Below are 19,652 nucleotides of genomic sequence, written 5' to 3'. Positions count from 1 at the left end.
CAACACAACAGACGTATAGAGATGCAACATGTAATATAAATGAAATCATTTTAATAACACTCCCAGATCACTGGAGAAGACAAATACTTTACACTTTAAAATTAAAAACAGATTCACATCCCTGACGCGAGCCGATGTTCACTTTTTATAAGCTAGCAGGGTGTTGCTTTTGCTTCCGGTCTTTCAATAGATGTCCTGCTGTAATGTTTATGGACACGTGTGATTAAAACAGAGTGAGACCCCCCCCCCCCCCCCCCTCGAACCTCTTCCGTAAACATTCGTTTTAACTGGCAGTCCATGCCAGTAAACAGATCACAACCAAATAGTTTTCTTTTTTTACAATACCAAACACATATCAACAGAATTGAAAGTCTATACACGGCCCCGTGCAGATCCCTTGGAATCTGCTGATGATACAACTTCACAGTTCATTTATTAAGTCCATCCCTTTATTTTCAGTAGGTTTTTTTTGTGTTACTACAAATCCACCGACATGATATCAATTAGGAACTGACAGTTGTGGGGATACGTCCACCTTCCTGATCCTCCTCAGGCAAGAGCTTTTCTCTCTGGTCTCGTGCCAAAGTGTCCTCATCGACGACACTTTCCAGGCAGCTGGGGATTATGTAGCGACGGATCTCCAAAGGAACTTAGATCCGGTTGTACAGTGGCTGCGTTGGTACTGATTTAGAGTAAATTTTAAAATCCTTTCATTGGGAAGAGTACTTGTGTCCATGCTTGTCTCCAGAATTCGGTTTGAACATTTTCTCTCGCAAACATTAATGACAGTAATTCCTTCATATTCATCTTGCTGCAGGGAAGTCGGCTTCAGCTCCGTCTTTACATTCAAGCAGTGGATTCGGGGGTAGATCACGCTCGGACCCATACAGTTGTATTGCAGCAGTCATCTCAAAAAAGGGATTTCCTGGTTCGGGAAATGACATCACTGCAGGCGTGGCCAGTACTGTGACATGTCCGCTTCATTTCCTGGAACTTGGACCGGAACGGAGACACCAGGGGAAATCAAACCTGGTGATGGGAGAACCAATGGGTCGTTACAGATGACCGCCGCGGCACAATATGAGAAATATGAAATATGTGTTTTGACTCAACACAGAGCCAGTTATAGATGTTGCACACCAAGTACAGATGCAAGTATTTCCATGTTAAACACAGTCCGTACAGGGCATTCAACAGGGCACCAGTTGTGAGTTTGTGTCTTCCTACCTGTTGACGATGTTGCAGAGGACGTCACTGACTGGCTGTTGATGTGTGGCTGCATGTGTGGAGGAGTATATGTCTCATAACTTCTTCCATTTAAAGTGGGGCTGGTGGGCAGCATGCAGGAATAAGAGGGCTGGCTGGATGCCTGGAAACATTAATGTGTGTTAACCATTAGCAGAATTGGCCACCTTAATGAGCCATTCCCCATCGTGTTGGCATCATGCAAGATTGACAGCGTTAACGCTAATAATTCAATCAATTCCTTTTTTCAACAGCAAACATTATGGTTAATGAGTTAAATTGAATACAGTGACCGACAACAGATCTGACACACGCAGGACCCTTAAACTGCAGAGAAAATAGAAGGAAATTATTGAGATTAGTTGCAATTAATCGCGATTAATAATTATAATTATTGCCCAGCACTAAAAACAAACAAAAGAAAACTATTCAAAAGATAAAAATGTTCAAATCTCAAACAGCAAAAGAGTAGATTGCTGTTGTAACAACTATTAAACTGGGCGCAGTCAGGGTCCTCGGCCCCGCCACCAGCTGTTTCAATCTGTGTGGCGATGGACTGATTTTCTACGGCCATCGGAGGTTAGACGAAGGAGAAGGAGGTTTTTGCGCCTCCAATGAGAGCTCTTTCCTCACCTCTCCTTTTCCCGTTGGTGGCATCAGAACACACAGGTTCAGTGTTATTATTCACAGCTAGCTGTTTGTTAAATATAAGCAAATAACATGCTGAATGTGTGCTGGTAGGTGCACAGAAAATAGAAGGAAAGAAAGAAAATACTTTAAAATAAATACTTTTAAACTTGAAAGACATTGAGCTCTCCATCTGGTGTTTATTCGGCAATGCGGGTGATCTCAGCGTTTAAACCATGCAAGGAACGTGGGTTTTGTTATGGCCCAATGTCTACAGGTGCAGGTGAGAAGACCAAATAGGATCCAGGAGGTCTAGTCAGCGTTGATGAAAGAGTTTCAAGGCCTTCAAATACCGCCACTCTCGAGGTTCAAGGATTGACGAGTTTCATAATGATCTACTTTAACCGTTGGCAAACATTTACACATGTTGTATGAAACTGTGGTAACACTTGTGGTTAGCTAACCCGAGCTGAAACAAGTACCCGATAATACGAATTATCTCCTGATTGAGTTGTTGGAGGATGGTTACGTAATGTGCTGTCTTGTTTGCAATATTCTTACTTGCATAGGCAGGCTGGCAGCCATACTGAAGCTGGGCATGGCTGCTAGGCTGTAGCTGTTGGACAGAACTGGGTCTGACCTTCCCAACATGGTTCCTGATGAGAAGGACACTAGAGAGACAAGGATGGAGAAAACACAGACTGGTTTTACAGTATCCAAGGCAATGTGACTTAACATATGAGACTACCATGATATTGGTGGCGGCAGGAGAGATGTTTGGCCCATGTAATGTATATCTTTTGTCACAGGCTCCCATTCCCATTATGTTTTGAACCCATTAATTTTATGGTCCTGGCAGGTTTCCGTACATCATGCTTATATCTGGACCCGGTTCCTGCCATGGCCCTGCTGGCACTTACGGCTTCTAGCACTATTATTATTCCCACTACCATTACTGGTGGGGCGGCACGGTGGTTTGGGGGTTAGCTGCGTTGCCTCACAGCAAGAAGTGGCTGGGTTCAACTCCAGCGGCCTTTCTGCGCGGGGTCTGCATGTTCTCCCCGTGTCTGCGTGGGTCCGGGTTCTCCAGCTTCTTCCCACAGTCCGAACACACGCTCAGGTTAGTTGGTGACTCTGAGTGAATGGTTGTTTGTCTCCGCCTCAGCCCTGCAATTGACCAATCCAGGGTGTACTTTGTCTCTTATCTCTCTCACCCCACTCACTTAAGTTTCTTCCTTTTTTCTCCGCATAGAGGGGATTTTTACGGTACCATGTGAGGGTTCCCGGACTGGAGATGTTGCAAGTGTACATTTTGTAAAGCCCTCTGAGGCGATTCAAATGAATTGAATTGAATTAGTTTGATTCCCGGCTCCCCCCCTGTGTGTCTAGGTGAAGTTGAGCAAAATTCCAAACTCTAAAAATTTGAATAAAAAAGCTGCTATGTAAGTCCTTTGCATTCTAATACCTTGACGTACGATACTGGAGCCACAGTGGTATTGCCTCATTTTAGAGAGTTTCCGTTTTTAACAGAGAAGGTGGTTGTCATTGGTGCCGATAGTAGGCTTATGATTTGTTTCCTTTGGGAGGACGGTGAGCTAGACGACAACAAACTATTAATGACGTTTAGATACAATACAAACCGTAGCAAGAAAGAAGCAGCAAGCCGTGCCTTGTATTTGGCATTGTCATAATCAATTCTTGAGTCATGGCTACAAGGTTAGCGTATCAGTTCATCTGCCAAAATGTGAAACTTATCACAAGACAGATCACAAGAAAGGACAAAAACATCCAAAAGGACAACCCAAAGGTATTATACGCCAAATTTAGTTTTAGTAGAAATCAACTCAAGTGGTAACTAGTTACTATGCTAATTATATGTTTCGGTGTAATCGTATATGTACTTGTAGAACACGTCCTTGTCAGTACCTGGAGTGGTAGGTTGTGGAATCGGCTGGTAAACACTGGGGTTGAAGCTGCTGCTGATGGGAATGTGGTTGGAGGAGTTGGACACTTGACGACGTTGATTTCTGAGCTTCTCCTCTCTTCTCCACTTGGCTCGTCTATTGGAAAACCAAACCTGCGCAATAGAAAAGAAAAAGACATACGTTGTTATAAGGTTGAAGGAGGGTTCACACTTCTATTACCGACTGAATACTGACACGTCCATATGTTTCATTAATGTAATTTAAGGGAAAAAGCATAGTATATTACCAGAAGACTTACATACACACTTCAAATAATTACATTTAATAGAGCCTACCTGTATTCTGGCCTCTGGAAGGTCTATTTTGTTGGCAAGGCGTTCTCGGGCAAACACATCTGGATAGTGAGTCCTTTCAAACTCTGCAACAAAAAGACATTACATGAGGACTTTAGTTGTGCCATTTCTAATTGTTGTAAATCAGCAAGGTCAATCCAGATTAAGACAATAATATTGAAGCAATGAGTGCACAACTCACACTACGATGAAAGTAAGCGAAAACAGACGCCTCAATGGTTACCTGATTCATAGTAAACTGTAAACTGCACTTTATTGCCAACTGCTACTGATTGGGTAATAATTCTAGATGATTTAACAAAAACCTAGAAAAAACCCGATGAAATGTCTCATTTCATTTTGTTGAGATATTAGAGTCAGCGGTTTTTAGAGTGGCAGTTTTGAATTGGCCTTTGTATCACTCCATGAATCAAAAATGAATGTCAACATCTATTTTCTTTTTAATAATATGTTTAAATCAGGATATAAATGATATATGAACAACAATCCCCTCTATGTAACCTTCAGAATACAGATAGCAAAGCGAGTTTGGTATATTTAAACTAGTGAAGTGGAGATTTGATTGGAGTAAACCCATTTTGATAAAGCGGCCTTTAAAGAAATGTTTTCTTAATTACATAAATGTCAAAGACACAACAAGTGAATGGGGTAAAGTATTGACTAACGTACAGCACCAGTCAAAAGTTTGGACACACTTTCTCATCAATTGAATAGTATTAAAATGAATCATTTAATAATAAATTGTTGTTTTCTTTCCCCTCGTCTAAGTGGACAATTAAAGACGTAAAATGCAGCACCAATATCCGGTTTTCAATAAAACAAGTGATTCAGAGAGTCACTGTCATTGTGGAACCACTTAGCATGTGCATGGGTGTATTATGTACTGATATACAACTCCCGGGTACCTTTCTCCAGTGCTTCTATCTGGTCCTGTGTGAATGACGTTCTGTTCCTCTGCAGTTTTCTCTTCAGCTGAAGCCTCATCTGAGTCTCCTCCGAGTCCTCGCAGTTGGGACTGACCGATATGGCGTTGTCTCCTGCCTCTGCCTGTGGACACTCTGGACCAAGCAAAGGAGGAAGGAAGGGAAGTTGGGCTTAGGCTTGGACAGGTTTTCACATTGTACAATGTCAAAAGATTCCATTAAGTAAAAAAATACATTATTGTTATAGTTGTATACAACAAAAATAAGAAGATTGTGCCTAATGAAGATACAACGGCACTTTGGTTGTTCATACAGGTTTCTGTAGTTGGTGTTTATATCTGATGGTGGTTGTTCCTGGTCCTGTCTTACTCTCAACATTAGAATGATTCTGTATGAATTAAACGTATTGTACATCTTTGATCTTCTTCTTCTTCCTCTACACTTAACATCCATCGCTGTCTGTCCATCTCGGGAGAGGGGATCATCCTCTGCCGTTCTCACTAAGCTTTCTTCCTTTTTCTCTGTGTTTCATTTCTGGGAGAGTCTTTCCTGTGGCGATGTGAGGGTTTTGGGACTGAGGATGTTGCATTTGTACAGACTGCAAAGCCCTGAGGCAAATTTGGGAATGACTTAAATAGAACTTTATATTTTTTCTTTGTTTTATATGTGAAATCTCCAATTATAAAGTAACTAGTAACTCCAGCCATAACATGAAGGTAGTGGGGTGAAATAACATTAATCCACTTCGAAGTGTAGCAGCTAAAATGTAAACATTTACAGAAATACTATTACCTGTACACAAGGAGAGAACTACACGAGCATCTAAAGAAAAAACACTGAAAACCAAACCTCAGCACAGAATTTAGAAAATTGTTCTGATAATTGTAGCGTACTAATGACACCGTTTCTAACAGGAGCCTGGAGGAATGATTTTGACCTCAATTCTTATTTATTTTATTGGGTCTACACCGCTCCAGCTGTTATTTTAGAAATACCAACTCAATCAGTGGCTACATTACTAGACTCCAACCCAGGCCACGGACAGCGTAGACAAAGCAATATGTTGTTCTATAATCCATTAAATGAACCTGAGTAAAAGTACATGGAACCTTCAGAGTGACGTTCTCCAACGGAGGAACCCCCGAGCAGACGGGAGCTTGACTCCAGCTCCTCGTGGAACTCTTGTTATTCGTGCTGCTAGCCTAATTATTTACCATCCCCAGCGGACGGAGGCTCCGAAACAGAATGAAGCCATTGCTCAGTGTCACAGTCAGTCAGGCAGAAAGAGACACAAACGAGGGCAGACGAACCATTCTCCCTCCCCTCCCACACACACACACGGCAGGCAGCAGCCTTGGTAGTATAGCATGGCTTCGTTTTACCGTTCCTGCCATACAGCAAATGAGGCACTCAGACACAAACGGAAGGATGCTGCTAATTTTAACTCCTTTACCTCGTATAATGTCAATGCATTTTTTTGTATTCAAGGCATGCCACCATGGGGCATATCTGACTCAAGAAGGCCACAGTCAGCAATAAGGGACATAAATTGATATACATAAAATGTGAGTGATAGGAATAGTAAATAGGAAGGGGAAAACTTTATTGCAATCTTTGTAATCCGTAGCAAAAGATGTGTACTCTCACTTAAATACGGTGGACTTTCATGGGGAAAATTGAGTCTACATTGCATCCAATTGACATGATTGATGGAAAGAAAAATTCACACGAAACCACCAAAAGAAAAGTACTTAATTAAGTTAAGGAAATAGAACATGAAATGGTTAGTTAGGTTTATGGTTTAAAACTACTTATTTTAGGGAAAGAACAAAATACTTTGTTAAGATTTCAGCAACAAAACTGTTAGTATTAGGTGGGGAACGTGAAATGCTTGATTGGATTTAGGATTAGCAACGAATCTACTGCTTCAGGAATATATACTGTTTTTGGTTCAAATAAATAATTATTTATTAAAAAGTACAAAAATGATCCGCCAAATAAATCAATATTAATTTCTCATTCACATGGCAGTTTACCAGATTTTGTACTAATCCGCCTTCCATCCCGGATGTGTTAGTAGCATAAAGACTGACATGAACATGATTTTGGGGTATGTCTGCCACGAAAGCTAGATAAAAACAAACTCATCTCTTCTCTCATCTAGTACTCGATTGTTCTTGTTCAGGCCAAAATAGTTCCGATAATCTCTGGACTTGTTTTTACCTTGTCTCTAATTATCTTCGCTGAAACCCAGACCTCGCTTCTGCTCCATCTCGTCACCACCAGCACTGTACAGTCTCGGTGGCGTTGGCGTCTTACCAGTGGTAGTGAGCGTAGTCCCAGAGTACCACCCTGAGCGTCCTGCCCAGGTGGTTTGTCCATTGAGCATCTTGAGTTTGTCGAACATCCCTTCAGCTCCCACTGTGCCCATTTGCTGCTTATCACTGGCCAGATTCCTGAGGACTCGATTTATTGAGGACACCTGGTGATAAGCACAAACCAGAATTAAATAAGAGCAAATATTTTGGTGGATATTTAAGGCAGAGAATTAATGACCGGATTGGTCAATGGCATCGTGTCCAAGTAACACTACAATCATCAAATATATTTAACAATATGTGCAGAAATCCAATATCTTTTTGGTCAATGTAAAACCCAAATAGACGTGTGCTCACGAAAACTACAACCAACAGTGTTCAACCAGTAATATCATGACCTCCGTTCATCAATGAAGCAAACCCACTATTTAAGGGTCCATTGAAATGTGAAGGATTTGATTTAAATCCTTTTTGTGACAGTACTTTGCTAAAGGAATTCTCACAGTACAGACGATTAAGACGTTTTAAATTCAGTTTGACTGAAGACCATAAGACTTTAAGACCACATCTGCCCACTCTAACAAACTATTAGAACCATTACTGATTGCAAACTTTTTCTAAAAATAAATACCTCCATTATTATACACACGTTTTGCTCAAGTCCAGGTTTCCTTGCACAAACCCCTGACTGACATAACTTGGCTGAACAGAAAAGTCTTACACTGGGTATATTGTCACTGGTGCAAACTCCCTCTGCCAGCAGTCGGTCTCTGATCTCCCAGGCGAAGATGGACGGACACTCCCTCTTGTACTGAGCGATCTTCCCCACCACCTCTGTAGTTGCCACCCTTGGTTTACTCCCTCCTATGGCCCGGGGACGAATCGAACCTGTCTCGTAATACCGACCCAAGATCTTACTTACACAGCCGTTTGACACCTGGACACAAAAACAGCACACATCAGACATGTCATTCATAGCCGGAGCAAGAACAAATAATAAAGAAGTTTCTGTTTGGTAGACGGAACAATCACAGCAATGGTTAAAGGTGATTAATTTTGTAATTGTGTTTTTGAGTCGTATTGCGTGTGTGAATAAGTTGCATCCACAGTTGCTTTTGGCATCTCTACCGAGCAGTGCAAAATCTTAACTTGCAGTGATGTCATTGAGTCAGTGGTTGAAGCAGAAAGTTTAAAGTTCCAGAAGAAAAACATCCGTGTGTGTGGATGGAGTAAGAAGAGTGCTGACCAGACCTTGCCAAGGAACTGTCCAACAATGTAATAGGATTGTGATGCTAAATCAGCGGAGTGCTCGAAAGAGCTCAAAAGAGCCTTATGCTGATCAAAGGAAACAAGCAGTGATCTCCAATGTCAAAGTCACATGCCTCGTCAACCCAATCATCCGCCGCGACCATCACGCCACCTCCCACTATTCCTTGTGTGTTACTGCTTTGGTGATGGGTCAGCATTTCCAGGAATTAATGGCCAGTCTATTTCTTAGGAGGACATTATACCATGTTCACCTTTCTGCTGAACACCATTTGTACTGCATGTTTCTTTGCTTGACCAGTCTGCATCTAGTGTAAGCATGACAAGATTACCTGCAGTATTCTGGATATGTCACAAGGTCGAGCTCCACTGTGCGCCAGCTCCACTATCTTCTGCCTGGTCGAATCAGGTAAAGGTCTCCCATTCACAAACACACCTCCAAGCTGGTTTATTCCACTGTGACCTACGCACACAACAGAAAAAAAGGTTTTCAGCAAGCTGTTTACTGCCCTGCAGTGATTCAAATAATGATTTAATTTAATTGGAAAAGTAAGTAATGAAAAGCGAAGGCAAACTAAAATGATCGGGGGGGGGGGGGGGGGGGCATACAGCAAGGAGCAAAGGTTAGAGGCGTATAACAACACACTACATGTAGTTTGTGGGCCTTCTCAGTAATTCATTCATGGTTAGTACAACAATGTAATTAATGCTTTGGCCTGACGCTCAGTGGACTGACCCATGTCTACACTGTGTAAGCTTGCCCACATACACTGTATTATGCTGTTCCCTGATAAAAGACAAATGTTTCTTTTGGTACCTGCTTAGGAACAAAAAGAAAACAGTGTTGCCAGAGCAACATTACTATTAAATAAAAGCGTGCAATACACAAGTTTTTAATCTATTATTCAATTTTGCGCGTACTGTGATTAATTGCTGTTAATAATGCGATTAATTGCTGTTAAATACAGAACAGTAATGTGATTAATCAATTTTATTTTCATTTTTGACCAGCACTAATAACCAACTAATTTTTTTTTTGGTGGTCGACTTTGTTTAGTTGATTTTTTACTTCATCATCAGTTTTGAAAAACCTATTTTAAACCAAGGTGTGAATGTTAGTTACTGATAGGAAGGTGGCAGTGTGTATGGCTATGGGGTCAGCTCAGTCTCAATAATTGCAAATGCACATAGAAAATTGCACAAATCCGCACAGAGCAATTCACAAATATATTCGATATAAAAATGCAAAGTGAAGGATTTACAAATACAGTTTAACACACACACTATTACGAGCTATATTTATATTTGTGGATGCATTTGTTTGCGGATCGCTTCATATATGGGAGCTCCTTTCATCAGTGTGTGAATGGGTGAAGGATGACATTTAGTGTGGAGTGGTCATCAGAAAAGAGATATACAAATACAGTCTGTATCTACAATTTACCATGAGTAAACAAACAAATTTAACAAACAATTGAAAGGTTCTGATCTGAAATATTAAAATGCTTCCAGTCTGGAAGATATTCTGGGCTGTAACGCTGTGCAGGTTAAGTAGGGATTTACACTGAATCAATTGTCTATTGTCTGTTAATGGTTCTGTGGGGGAAAGCATATTGCAGATTTATAAACCTCTTGGCGGGATATTAATAACCTATACACAAATACACACACACACACACACACACACAGTGAGAGTAGTGAGGTGGAGCTGCTTTAAATATTACGTCACATAAATTACTAGAAGCGAAACATATTCTTTTTCCTTTGCAGACACCGGCTTTGGTAGGTTATACATGTGTGTTAAAAGAAAGATTAAAATCCATCAATTTTAGTAGTGTATTATTTTAAACCTGCGACTACACAATTGGTCATACTGACGAAAACACAATGTATCTAACCGTTGATAACACATAACAGTAATGCAAATAACTGCAAATAAAACACAATAAAGTAAAGAAACACATTTACAATTCAAAAGAAAAGTCACAACATAACAGAAATGCACTGTTGGACCTTAAAAACTGACTTTTCTCACAAATTCTCTGTCTGGACATTTTCTTTGGTTGATAAAAATGTAATCTTTTTTTAATGAATGCATGTTGAGTTGATTTTAAGTACCGGCATATTATTTCTATTCCCTTTATTATAATAAATAATTTGACATTTTGACTTTAAAGGAGCCTGGAGGGACAATTTGTTTTGATTCAACCATTTGAACAGTATCTATTTGAACGCCAAAGTCACACAACTTCTCTATGCAGTATGAGAAAACACATAAAAAAGATGCCATTAATAAAAGTCTAAATCAAAATCGATCAAAATGTGGTCTAAACAAATGGAAAAAAACTTTCCAATACACCTCATACTGTTCGAGGCTTTGAACTTCTCTTCTGGCTAATTAAATTCGAGTGTCGTGGCCCACGTGGAAGCCGCGGTTGACTTTGTGACGGCAGATTATTTCACCCTAACTCTCACTCGCGCTCAACCGCATCGCTGTAGAGATTTTAATCACGCCGCCGTTCCCCAGAGGAACACAGGCGTTTCCTCCGCTGAAACACAATTAATATACAGACATATGGACATATGGAGCTAATTTGGCTGTGGTCCCTCTGTGTGACACGCACACACACACACACACGCGTGTGGAAGAGTTCAAAAACACAAGAGAGGGAGGGAGGGAGGGTCTACACGTGTGGTTGACTCAGCTCAACGGAGGCCAAACCCCCCCAAACGCTGGAGAACAAAAAGGTGTGCGTTGTTGTAGGAATCCTGTAATGACTTAATAGGGATGAATACAACTTTTTTGGGGGATGTTTCAGGGTTTTGCCGACGTCAGTAGACCAAGAAGGAGTCCCTTAAAATTTAAATAGTCCCCCTCTCAAAATGAGCATGTTTCCTTTCAGTTAAGACACCAAAAACAATAAAGTGCACGTGTGATAAAGCAACTGTCGCACAAAACAAATGGCCGCCTGCCACGCGGTACTTTTGTTGTTACTTTCTATCATCACATGAAAAAGTAACTACCAAGTGTAACAAAATAACTAGCACGATAAAAGACGGCTGCCCATTGAATACTTTGTTGCACATCGTTGCATATAAAACGTGCGACGTGATCTCCAAAAGCTGCTCGTAAAAATGTACACGAAAACATACATTTGTACATACAAATTCGTAACAATAGATAGGAACTGGCGGTGGTTAAGACACGCCCCCTCGAGTGAACAACATGGCGGACCATGTCGGATTCTTGAGGGAACGTCTCTCCGCCATGTTGGATTTTTTGAGGGGGTTAGGGTTAGTTTTCTATTCTTACAAGTTAACATTGATTTCCCGTTAAAAACGCAATCATAACAGGTTTATTTTACATGGTTAGACTTCACAAAGTGTGTTTACGGGGCGCAGGTCACCGTTCACTTTGAACGGGGCGACGTCATCAGTTGCAGTCCGTATTTATTTCGCATGTATCACCACAAATTTGTATGTTCAAGATTTTCAACATTTTTACGAACAGGTTTTGGAGATCAGGCTGCAAACGTAACAATCAACAATCGCATGTAGAATTAATGAATAACAGCCGCTGTTAAATTACAAACGCGCCCTTTCTGTAAGCATGACGTTTTTGGCTTTTGCACGACCATCCGCCCTCCGGCCGGTTGTACCCGTCACTTTCTTTCGGCGCTCCGGGAGCCGATTGACTGAACCCACTTTCCTCCCAATCCATTACTAATGTAACCTGTGCTTCACTCGCTAATGATCTCGGGGCAAATGAATATTGGTGTTCACCTTCAGTTACGGCTCACAACCTCCCAGAATTGATTAAAGTGGAGATGAGGCGATAACAGTTGACCCGATGCTGCTGCCCAACGTAAACCTGGCAAACAGCATCATCAACGAAGGCTCAGCGGGGGGGGGGGGGGAGCATCGTGTAGTGTGTGCGATCGACACCGGTCGGAGGACGGATGCAGGATACAAAGAAACAAGCACACACACACAGCGAGAGAGAGAAGGAATCCACACACCTTCACTGCAGACAGCATGGACCTCTTGTCCCGCAGTGAGAAAGAAGAGATCAGGTGGAGTTCATTGTCAGTTCAACTCAAAACGTTTCATTCAGCCCGGACTAAACTTCACGTAGTGCACAGAGGTGTTCAAACGTCCAATCGGTAAATTCATTTAAAGTTACTTTCATCAAGTGATTCTTTTGAGCCCCGTTTCTTCTGTTTGTGCGCGACGGCGCCGATGAAAGTTATAGCCAATCTTTTCTCTGATGAACTTTCACGTGATCATTCATAAGATCAAAAGTGCGAGAGAAACAAAGTGTGTGCGGCATGAACTCACTGTTTTGCATCATGGAGGCGACGCCCGTCTCCCAGCTTGTTTGACTCCTGAAATCTAAACAGAGCGAGACATACGTATCAGAGCGCGTCGCAGCACGTGTTCGCCTCTCACCTCTTCCCGCGTTCTGGGGCGGGAATCGGAGAGAGAGAAAAAACATCCTCGATTCGTCAGACCCGCAAAGTGAAAAGCCGGCGGCCCGGCCCTCGTTCTGCCGTTGGCTCATATGGTGAAGTCCACCAGCAGAGACGTGTGTCCCACCCTGAGAGTCCATGTCTCTCTATGTCCAACACGGCAGAAAGCCATTTATCCTCAATGAAGCTAAAACATTTGAAGGATTGAATCACATTTACGTCTTTTATTGTACAGATCTGGCCTTTTTTTTAATCTCTATGAGAGACATTAATGTGTATCATTGAAATAAAAGCTTTAGTTCACATAACTGACCCCCCCCCCCCCCCATTTTAAACACGTGGTTGATCTTGTACCTTTAAATAAAAGCCAAACTAAACAAAATCTACATAATGACTTCATGTGAGTTATAGGCAACAAAAATACTTCACTTCATTTGGGACATTCACAGTAATCTCCGGGATTAAAGGCTTTTTTTCCCCTTTGAGGACTCATTTGAAACGTATTTCTGATACATCAAAAGTACACAGCAAAATACCAGACTTCTTCATAAAATACGGCTCATTTTTCAAAATAATATGATTCATTCAGGAATAGATCAAGATGAAGGGAAATGGCACTTTTGCCATTATTTATTATGTTTATTTTTCGGAGTGTCTCCGCATTTGTTGACACTTGTTTAATATTCTCTCACCTAGTTAAAAAGATCCTCATTCACTACCAGCTGAGATTGGAGGCGAACACCGCCGTAACACAATAACTATTTGTTGTCAATAAAATTCCCTCCGCTGCCTCCTAAAAAAAAAAAAACTCAAACCCGAGGCCCCTTTTCGGTTGGCCTGGAAGAAAAAAAGACGCTTTCCGATAAAAGCTTCAAAGCAGCGCTACTTCTGCGAAGCTCTTGTCATTAACAACCTGCATAATGAACACGCACACACACACACGCACATGCCGGCCGCGGCCACCTCGTCCCGGCTGTGACTGGGCGCCTTTCTCCGCGTGAAAGGAGACAAAGGGCGGGAGGGACGCGCGGCGCCTCCGCGCGCCAAACGGCCGGCGGCCTTTTGTTGCGCGCGCGGCTCTCTGGTGTCGCCGCGGCTCGTTACCAAAAAAAAAAAAAAAACCCGGCGGAACAAAAGCCCGGCGGGGAGCCCAATTTGACCAGCACCGCGGAACATGAAAAGGAGCTGGTTCCGCTGAACACGCTGATCAACGATGGGAAAAGAAAAGAAAAGTTTCATTCATATATGAGCAGAAGAGAGCCACATGTCCACGATGAGCGTTAATGGTGACGACAATGATTGACGGGTCTGAACGGCCACATTTAACGCCAAAGGGCCTGCATGGCAACGTGGATGTGTGTTATATGTGTTCCACACAACAAAAACACGTTTATATGTTGTTATTCATTATTTATTCTGTTTAATCCAGGTGTTATCCCCGCCGTAAATTGGCCTCAGGCAACAAATAATGTGCACTTACCTTCATGGGACAGATAATTCGTGTTGAACTGAATATAAATGATCTTTTGATGCGCTGTTTTGGTCGTGTTAAAAGTATTTAGATGTCTAAAATACTGCATTTTTATGCAGTGCGCTGTGTTTGTGCGCCAATATTAGATGCGCCAAGTTCTCGTCGTCTTGTGTTGCCCCGAACTTCATTCGAAACGTGGAAACCAAACAATTTGTTGACTTGCATTTAAGTCTAAATGGATTCAAACAAAGCTGTAAATACTGCTGATTTATGCTGCTCCAGATATAAAAAAAAAACTGGACGATATTGGAAGATCTTGTGTTAAAATAACGTGAATGGGCTGTTTCAAAGGGCCAGACGGTGCAAATCATCTTGCAATGTATGTATTTGATATAGTATTTTAGTGCACGTGAATAACTGCTTTCTGTGTTCGGGTTATGCAGCTCCTTTAAAAAACAGCCTATTTATAAAAGTTTTAAAAAAAAACCTAATTCTTACTATTAATCTATTTTAATACGAACTATCGCTGGCCGCGCTGCATCGGGTGCCCCGGGAAAACGGGGCTCAGGTGCGCAAATCTCCTCTCCGTTGGAACGTGTGGGAGCAGCGCGCTCCCGTTCACAAACAAGAAGACACAAACAAACACACGCGCGTGCACGCACACAAACCAACACTCGCACGCGTTTCAGATTCACACGATGGAAGAAGTCACTCCCGACCTGATTAATCATGCAGTTAATTGATTGCGATTTCATTAAGACGTTAATTAACCGCAGACTTAATTTGATTAATTGGATCGTCACTTTATCATCTTGTATTCTGGATTTTAAATAGCTTCAAAGCGGCGTGTTTTGTAGGAATATCAGGAAGATATTCACACTCATAACCACTTTGACTATGATAAAGATTTTTTTTTTAATCCGTTTTTCAGACGTCCAGAAATAGTTTTTGTTTTTTCGTGAATGTGATGCAAACATTCAGGCCTCCACACAGGTTGGATAAAAAGCACATGTTAAAACTGATGATACCCTATTGCGCTAATAAGATAAAAAAATAAATAAATCAAGTTGTACTTTGACTCTTGGTGGCTCAGAAGAGTCAAAAGTATTAAGTACAAATTGTGTTTTTTGTTTATGAAGAGGGTCGACGTATCTCGTGGTGACATGATCATTTTAAATGAATTAATTTAGCAGGAAACAGTTCACCTTCTGGTCTGTATCCCCCGGGCACCATTTAGTGGACCCGTATATTATCTGTACCATTCAGCATCAGACACTACTGCAATGCAATTCAATAAAACACACAAATACTTTAGAAAAGAATCAGTTTTGTGAAAACAACGAGCAGCGCAGAGGTTTGCTTTGCTTTAAGTCATGACGTCATTCTTGCGTTACGCGTTTTCCTTACAACAAACGAGCGCCGATGGGGGTGAAACAAAGTGACAGAGGATGACGGACATGATTACAGGTCTGTCTGTAAACCAAAAGTGAAACCGCGCTAGAACCTACCAAACATTTATTGACATATTGTTCCAAAAAAAAAAAAAAAAAGATGTTCCGACCCCTGGAAGCCTGCGCGCGACGGGCCCCGCACGCAGGGCTCGGGTCCGAACGGCTCGCGCGTGCACGCACGGGCCCCGCGCGCGTCACTTCCCTCCCCGTCTGACGCGGAGCGGAGGGGTGACGCTGTCAAACTTAATCTGAGTTTATGAGGAATCCACAGCGGGAGATTGTTGGGTTGTTGTTTTTTTCAGTTGTGTGTCTGCTTCAGTAAAAGGTGTATTTTATCATTTATTCCCAACTTTATCGAGGGCTATTGGACAACGCTTCTTCTAATCAAATGTTTGATTCCACAAACACCCGTTGCTTCAAATGAACCAACTCTGCTGCCAATGAACCAACAGCTGTTGGACATTATTAACAAGTTATACTATTTCAAAAGATATCCAAACTTGCACTACTTCCATTTCCTATACTTGAAAGTTTGCAGGGGTTTTCTGACACCGATCTATCTTTCCTCTCCAAACATTGCTTCTTTTTTTTGTCCCTTTTGTCCATAAACACTTGTCCGCGACCTACGTCGTCTGTTCTTAAAGGTGGAGGAATCAGCCTCCGTAGTTCTCGCTTGTCCTTTTTCTTCTTTCTTAAAGTAGACAACTGACTTTGAGCTGTTTGATTTCTTCCACGGCCACGTTCTGAATGACTTCGTCTTCATCTTGTCCTTTATTCGCTAAAAAAAAAACCCTTTTTCCTCAGACTGATGGAGAGAGAGAGGAGGAGGATGCGAGGGACAGGGGGGAAGAGCGAGAGGGAGAGAGAAAGGAGAGAGAAAGGAGAGAGGGAGCTTACCTTTCTGTGGCATGCTGCAGAGAAGTAAAGTTTTGGTTTCGCTTAGTTTTCCAACAGCTCCTTTTCTTCTATTCTTTCCTCCAATTAGTTTCTCCTTGACTGAGGAAACAAGTGCATGCAGGGAGAGACGGGGCTGCTCCTCTGAGGAGGAGGAGGAGGAGGAGGGAGACGAGCGAGGGGGAGGGCGAAGGGACTGATGGGGAGAGAGAGAGAGAGGGAGGGAGGGAGGGAGGGAGAGAGGAGGGGTTTAGGGCTTTAGGGTGTTGAGAGCTTGTTCACTGAAGAGTGAGAGAAAGAGAGGGGTGATGTGTGTGTGTGTGTGTGTGTGTGTGTGTGTGTGTGTGTGTGTCTCTCTCTCCTGATCATTCTCCCACACTTGATCCCTTGTTCTGCTTCGGTACAGTTCGCTGTACTTAATTGGCGTGATATTAGCAAATGCTCAAAGGCCGCGCGATTTCGACCGACAGAATAAAAGGTTTGACAACTTTTGTCAAAATCCCCTTTCCGCCTCGTGTGCTTAAAACTATCGCTTTGTGCTTAGAAAGCCGGTGGAAGGAGATCCGGTTCCTGCGCCTCGCGTGGAACAAACCGAAGCCCTGCGGCGTGAAAAGAGGCCTTCGGAATGAGTGTTCGCATAGCAGTGACGGACGGGTCCAGAGCAGCGTTCCCCCCGATCGCTCCCCTCTCATCTTTACGTATCTTTCCCTCACCACCAAAAGAAAGCAGGAATGCATATTAAAAAAAAAAGAATGTCACAATTATAAGTTTATAATTATACGAGTATTTATTGATGGATTACATCATTAAAAGAGCTATAAAACTATAAATGTGCAATGTATCTAAAATCTTGTCTCTTTATAAGCCTGCATGTCGGTTTGTACTTATAATTATTTACAATGACAGTTACTGAAAGTACTGTGAAATATGTGGCTCAGTAAACACAAATCTATATAAAGCGCTTTGATCAATTAAATAAAACCTTGTGAACGCTCTACTTTTTAACTCCACATCTGAATAATTTGCACCATATTAAACTCACATCGGGTTTATAGCTGACAGAATAATAATACCTTCTGCCTGTTCACGTTCATCCTAATCACATATTGTACCTTGATGTTTTAATGACAACACAGTGGTCTTTACCTGGTCTTTATAAATAGGATCAGTCTTTGTTCTCAATCAGGAACAAAAACTCAACTTCGACTTTTTTTTGGTGTTACATTTGAAAATTGTAATATTTTACTTCAGTGATTTAAGTCAGGCAACTTCACATATATTCATTGGGGTTGAAAAACCACATTGGGTTCTATTTCTGCCCAGATTAAGTCTACATAACATAATGTTGATATGGAATCTCTCAGTCTAAACTGTTTTTGCTATATTTTTGCAGTAGTAATATGTGCCGTAAGCCACACACGTGTAGATACATATTTAAAGACATATTTGTATTTGCAGAACATGGTTTAGTGTAGAGAAAAATGGTTTAGATTTCACATTAAAGTATGTTGTGACCCAGAGAACTGCTTTGCTTTATTTAACATTTGATTGAAACCACCACACGTCCCCTGGGAACGCTCTTATTTTGTGATTGTCTGTCTTGTCCCCTTATCGTTTCCTCCTGTGTCCAATCACCTGCACTTCCCCAGTGTATTTAAACCCTGTGCGTCCCTTGTTTCCTCGTCAGTTTTTCTGTTCTATAAACGGTTCTTACACTTAGATTGCTTTTATTCCTGCTTGGTTCCAGTTTTTCCTTATTTAAGATTTTCTTCTTTGAACCCTAGTTCTGCGTTTGGGTCCAACTTTTTCCCCAAACGAGACTATAATATAATAATAACAATAGTAACCTAAAAGAAAAAAAATGCTAAAACATACAAATTCCAAAAGTAAAGGACTTAAAACTATAAGCTTAAATTAAATCCACCATTTGATTTGACTAAATCCTAACTAAGACGTTGTGTTGCTTAAGCTTAACTTGCTGTGAAGACAGAGGTTTATTCACAACCATTATTGGCAAACGTGTACAAGCCGCCTCTACATTGTAAAGTATGCTTAAAGCATCATGCCCATGACCAAGTTGTTTTATTTGATGCATCTGTGCTCAAATGTCATGGGCAGGAAGCCGGAGACCAAGACAGCATACGGGTAGTATAAAAATATCCACTCTCCTAAGAATGGAGTAAAAGTAACGCAAGGGAATCCTCTTTTTTCTTTTTGACGGAAACCTGCGGAGGTACTGCAGGGGGGTCGCAACATTTTTGGTTGATAAGACAATTTTTTTTATTATTATTTTTTTTCCAAACAATTTTTTTCCAAAAATGTAAATGTCTTCAGAGTTATAATTGTATTTATTGTCTTTAAATACACATTAACATGAATCCAACATATTGTAGGGAACGGATAAATTGATGGAGAAGACGTCGTCTTTCAGTCCGCAACACACACATTCTGCTACCAACAGGAGCTCTTTCAAGCTGGGCACCGGTTCACTCACAGCTCCTTTCATGCAAATACGACAGCAAAGGCACCAGCCAATCAGATTGCGTTCATGCTCATGTCTACGAAGCTCAAAAATAAAAGATGGCGGACCAAACTCCGTAGAATAGGGGGTCCCTGCTCCATCTCGCCATCAGTTCGGAGGACCTTGGCCTGAACAACGAAGAAGAAGATTTAAAGTATTCAAGCGAACTGCAAGTAAATCCATGGACAA

The 19,652-nt window shown here is 41.6% G+C and overlaps 1 protein-coding gene across 2 annotated transcripts; it reads right to left on the bottom strand.

The window, feature by feature from the left end:
* Positions 1-431: 431 nt before the first annotated feature.
* On the bottom strand, positions 432-17,111 carry LOC144382946 (paired box protein Pax-6-like). 2 transcript variants are annotated; one of them, XM_078082328.1, is made up of 11 exons: positions 16,946-17,111; positions 12,996-13,049; positions 8,990-9,120; positions 8,113-8,328; positions 7,393-7,555; positions 5,056-5,208; positions 4,133-4,215; positions 3,799-3,949; positions 2,434-2,543; positions 1,228-1,369; positions 432-1,029 (listed from the first exon to the last, which is right to left on the bottom strand). In XM_078082328.1, exons 1-11 carry the CDS (start codon positions 16,956-16,958, stop codon positions 944-946), a joined length of 1,302 nt encoding a protein of 433 aa, XP_077938454.1. In that variant the 5' UTR covers positions 16,959-17,111; the 3' UTR covers positions 432-943. The 2 variants fall into 2 exon arrangements, with proteins under 2 accessions (XP_077938454.1, XP_077938455.1); XM_078082329.1 differs by lacking the exon at positions 12,996-13,049 and having other exon boundaries at positions 16,946-17,094.
* Positions 17,112-19,652: the final 2,541 nt, after the last annotated feature.

Source organism: Gasterosteus aculeatus, chromosome X (assembly GCF_964276395.1).
Source record: "Gasterosteus aculeatus chromosome X, fGasAcu3.hap1.1, whole genome shotgun sequence".
Lineage (NCBI taxonomy): Eukaryota > Metazoa > Chordata > Actinopteri > Perciformes > Gasterosteidae > Gasterosteus > Gasterosteus aculeatus.
This window is presented reverse-complemented; position numbering and strand designations above follow the sequence as displayed.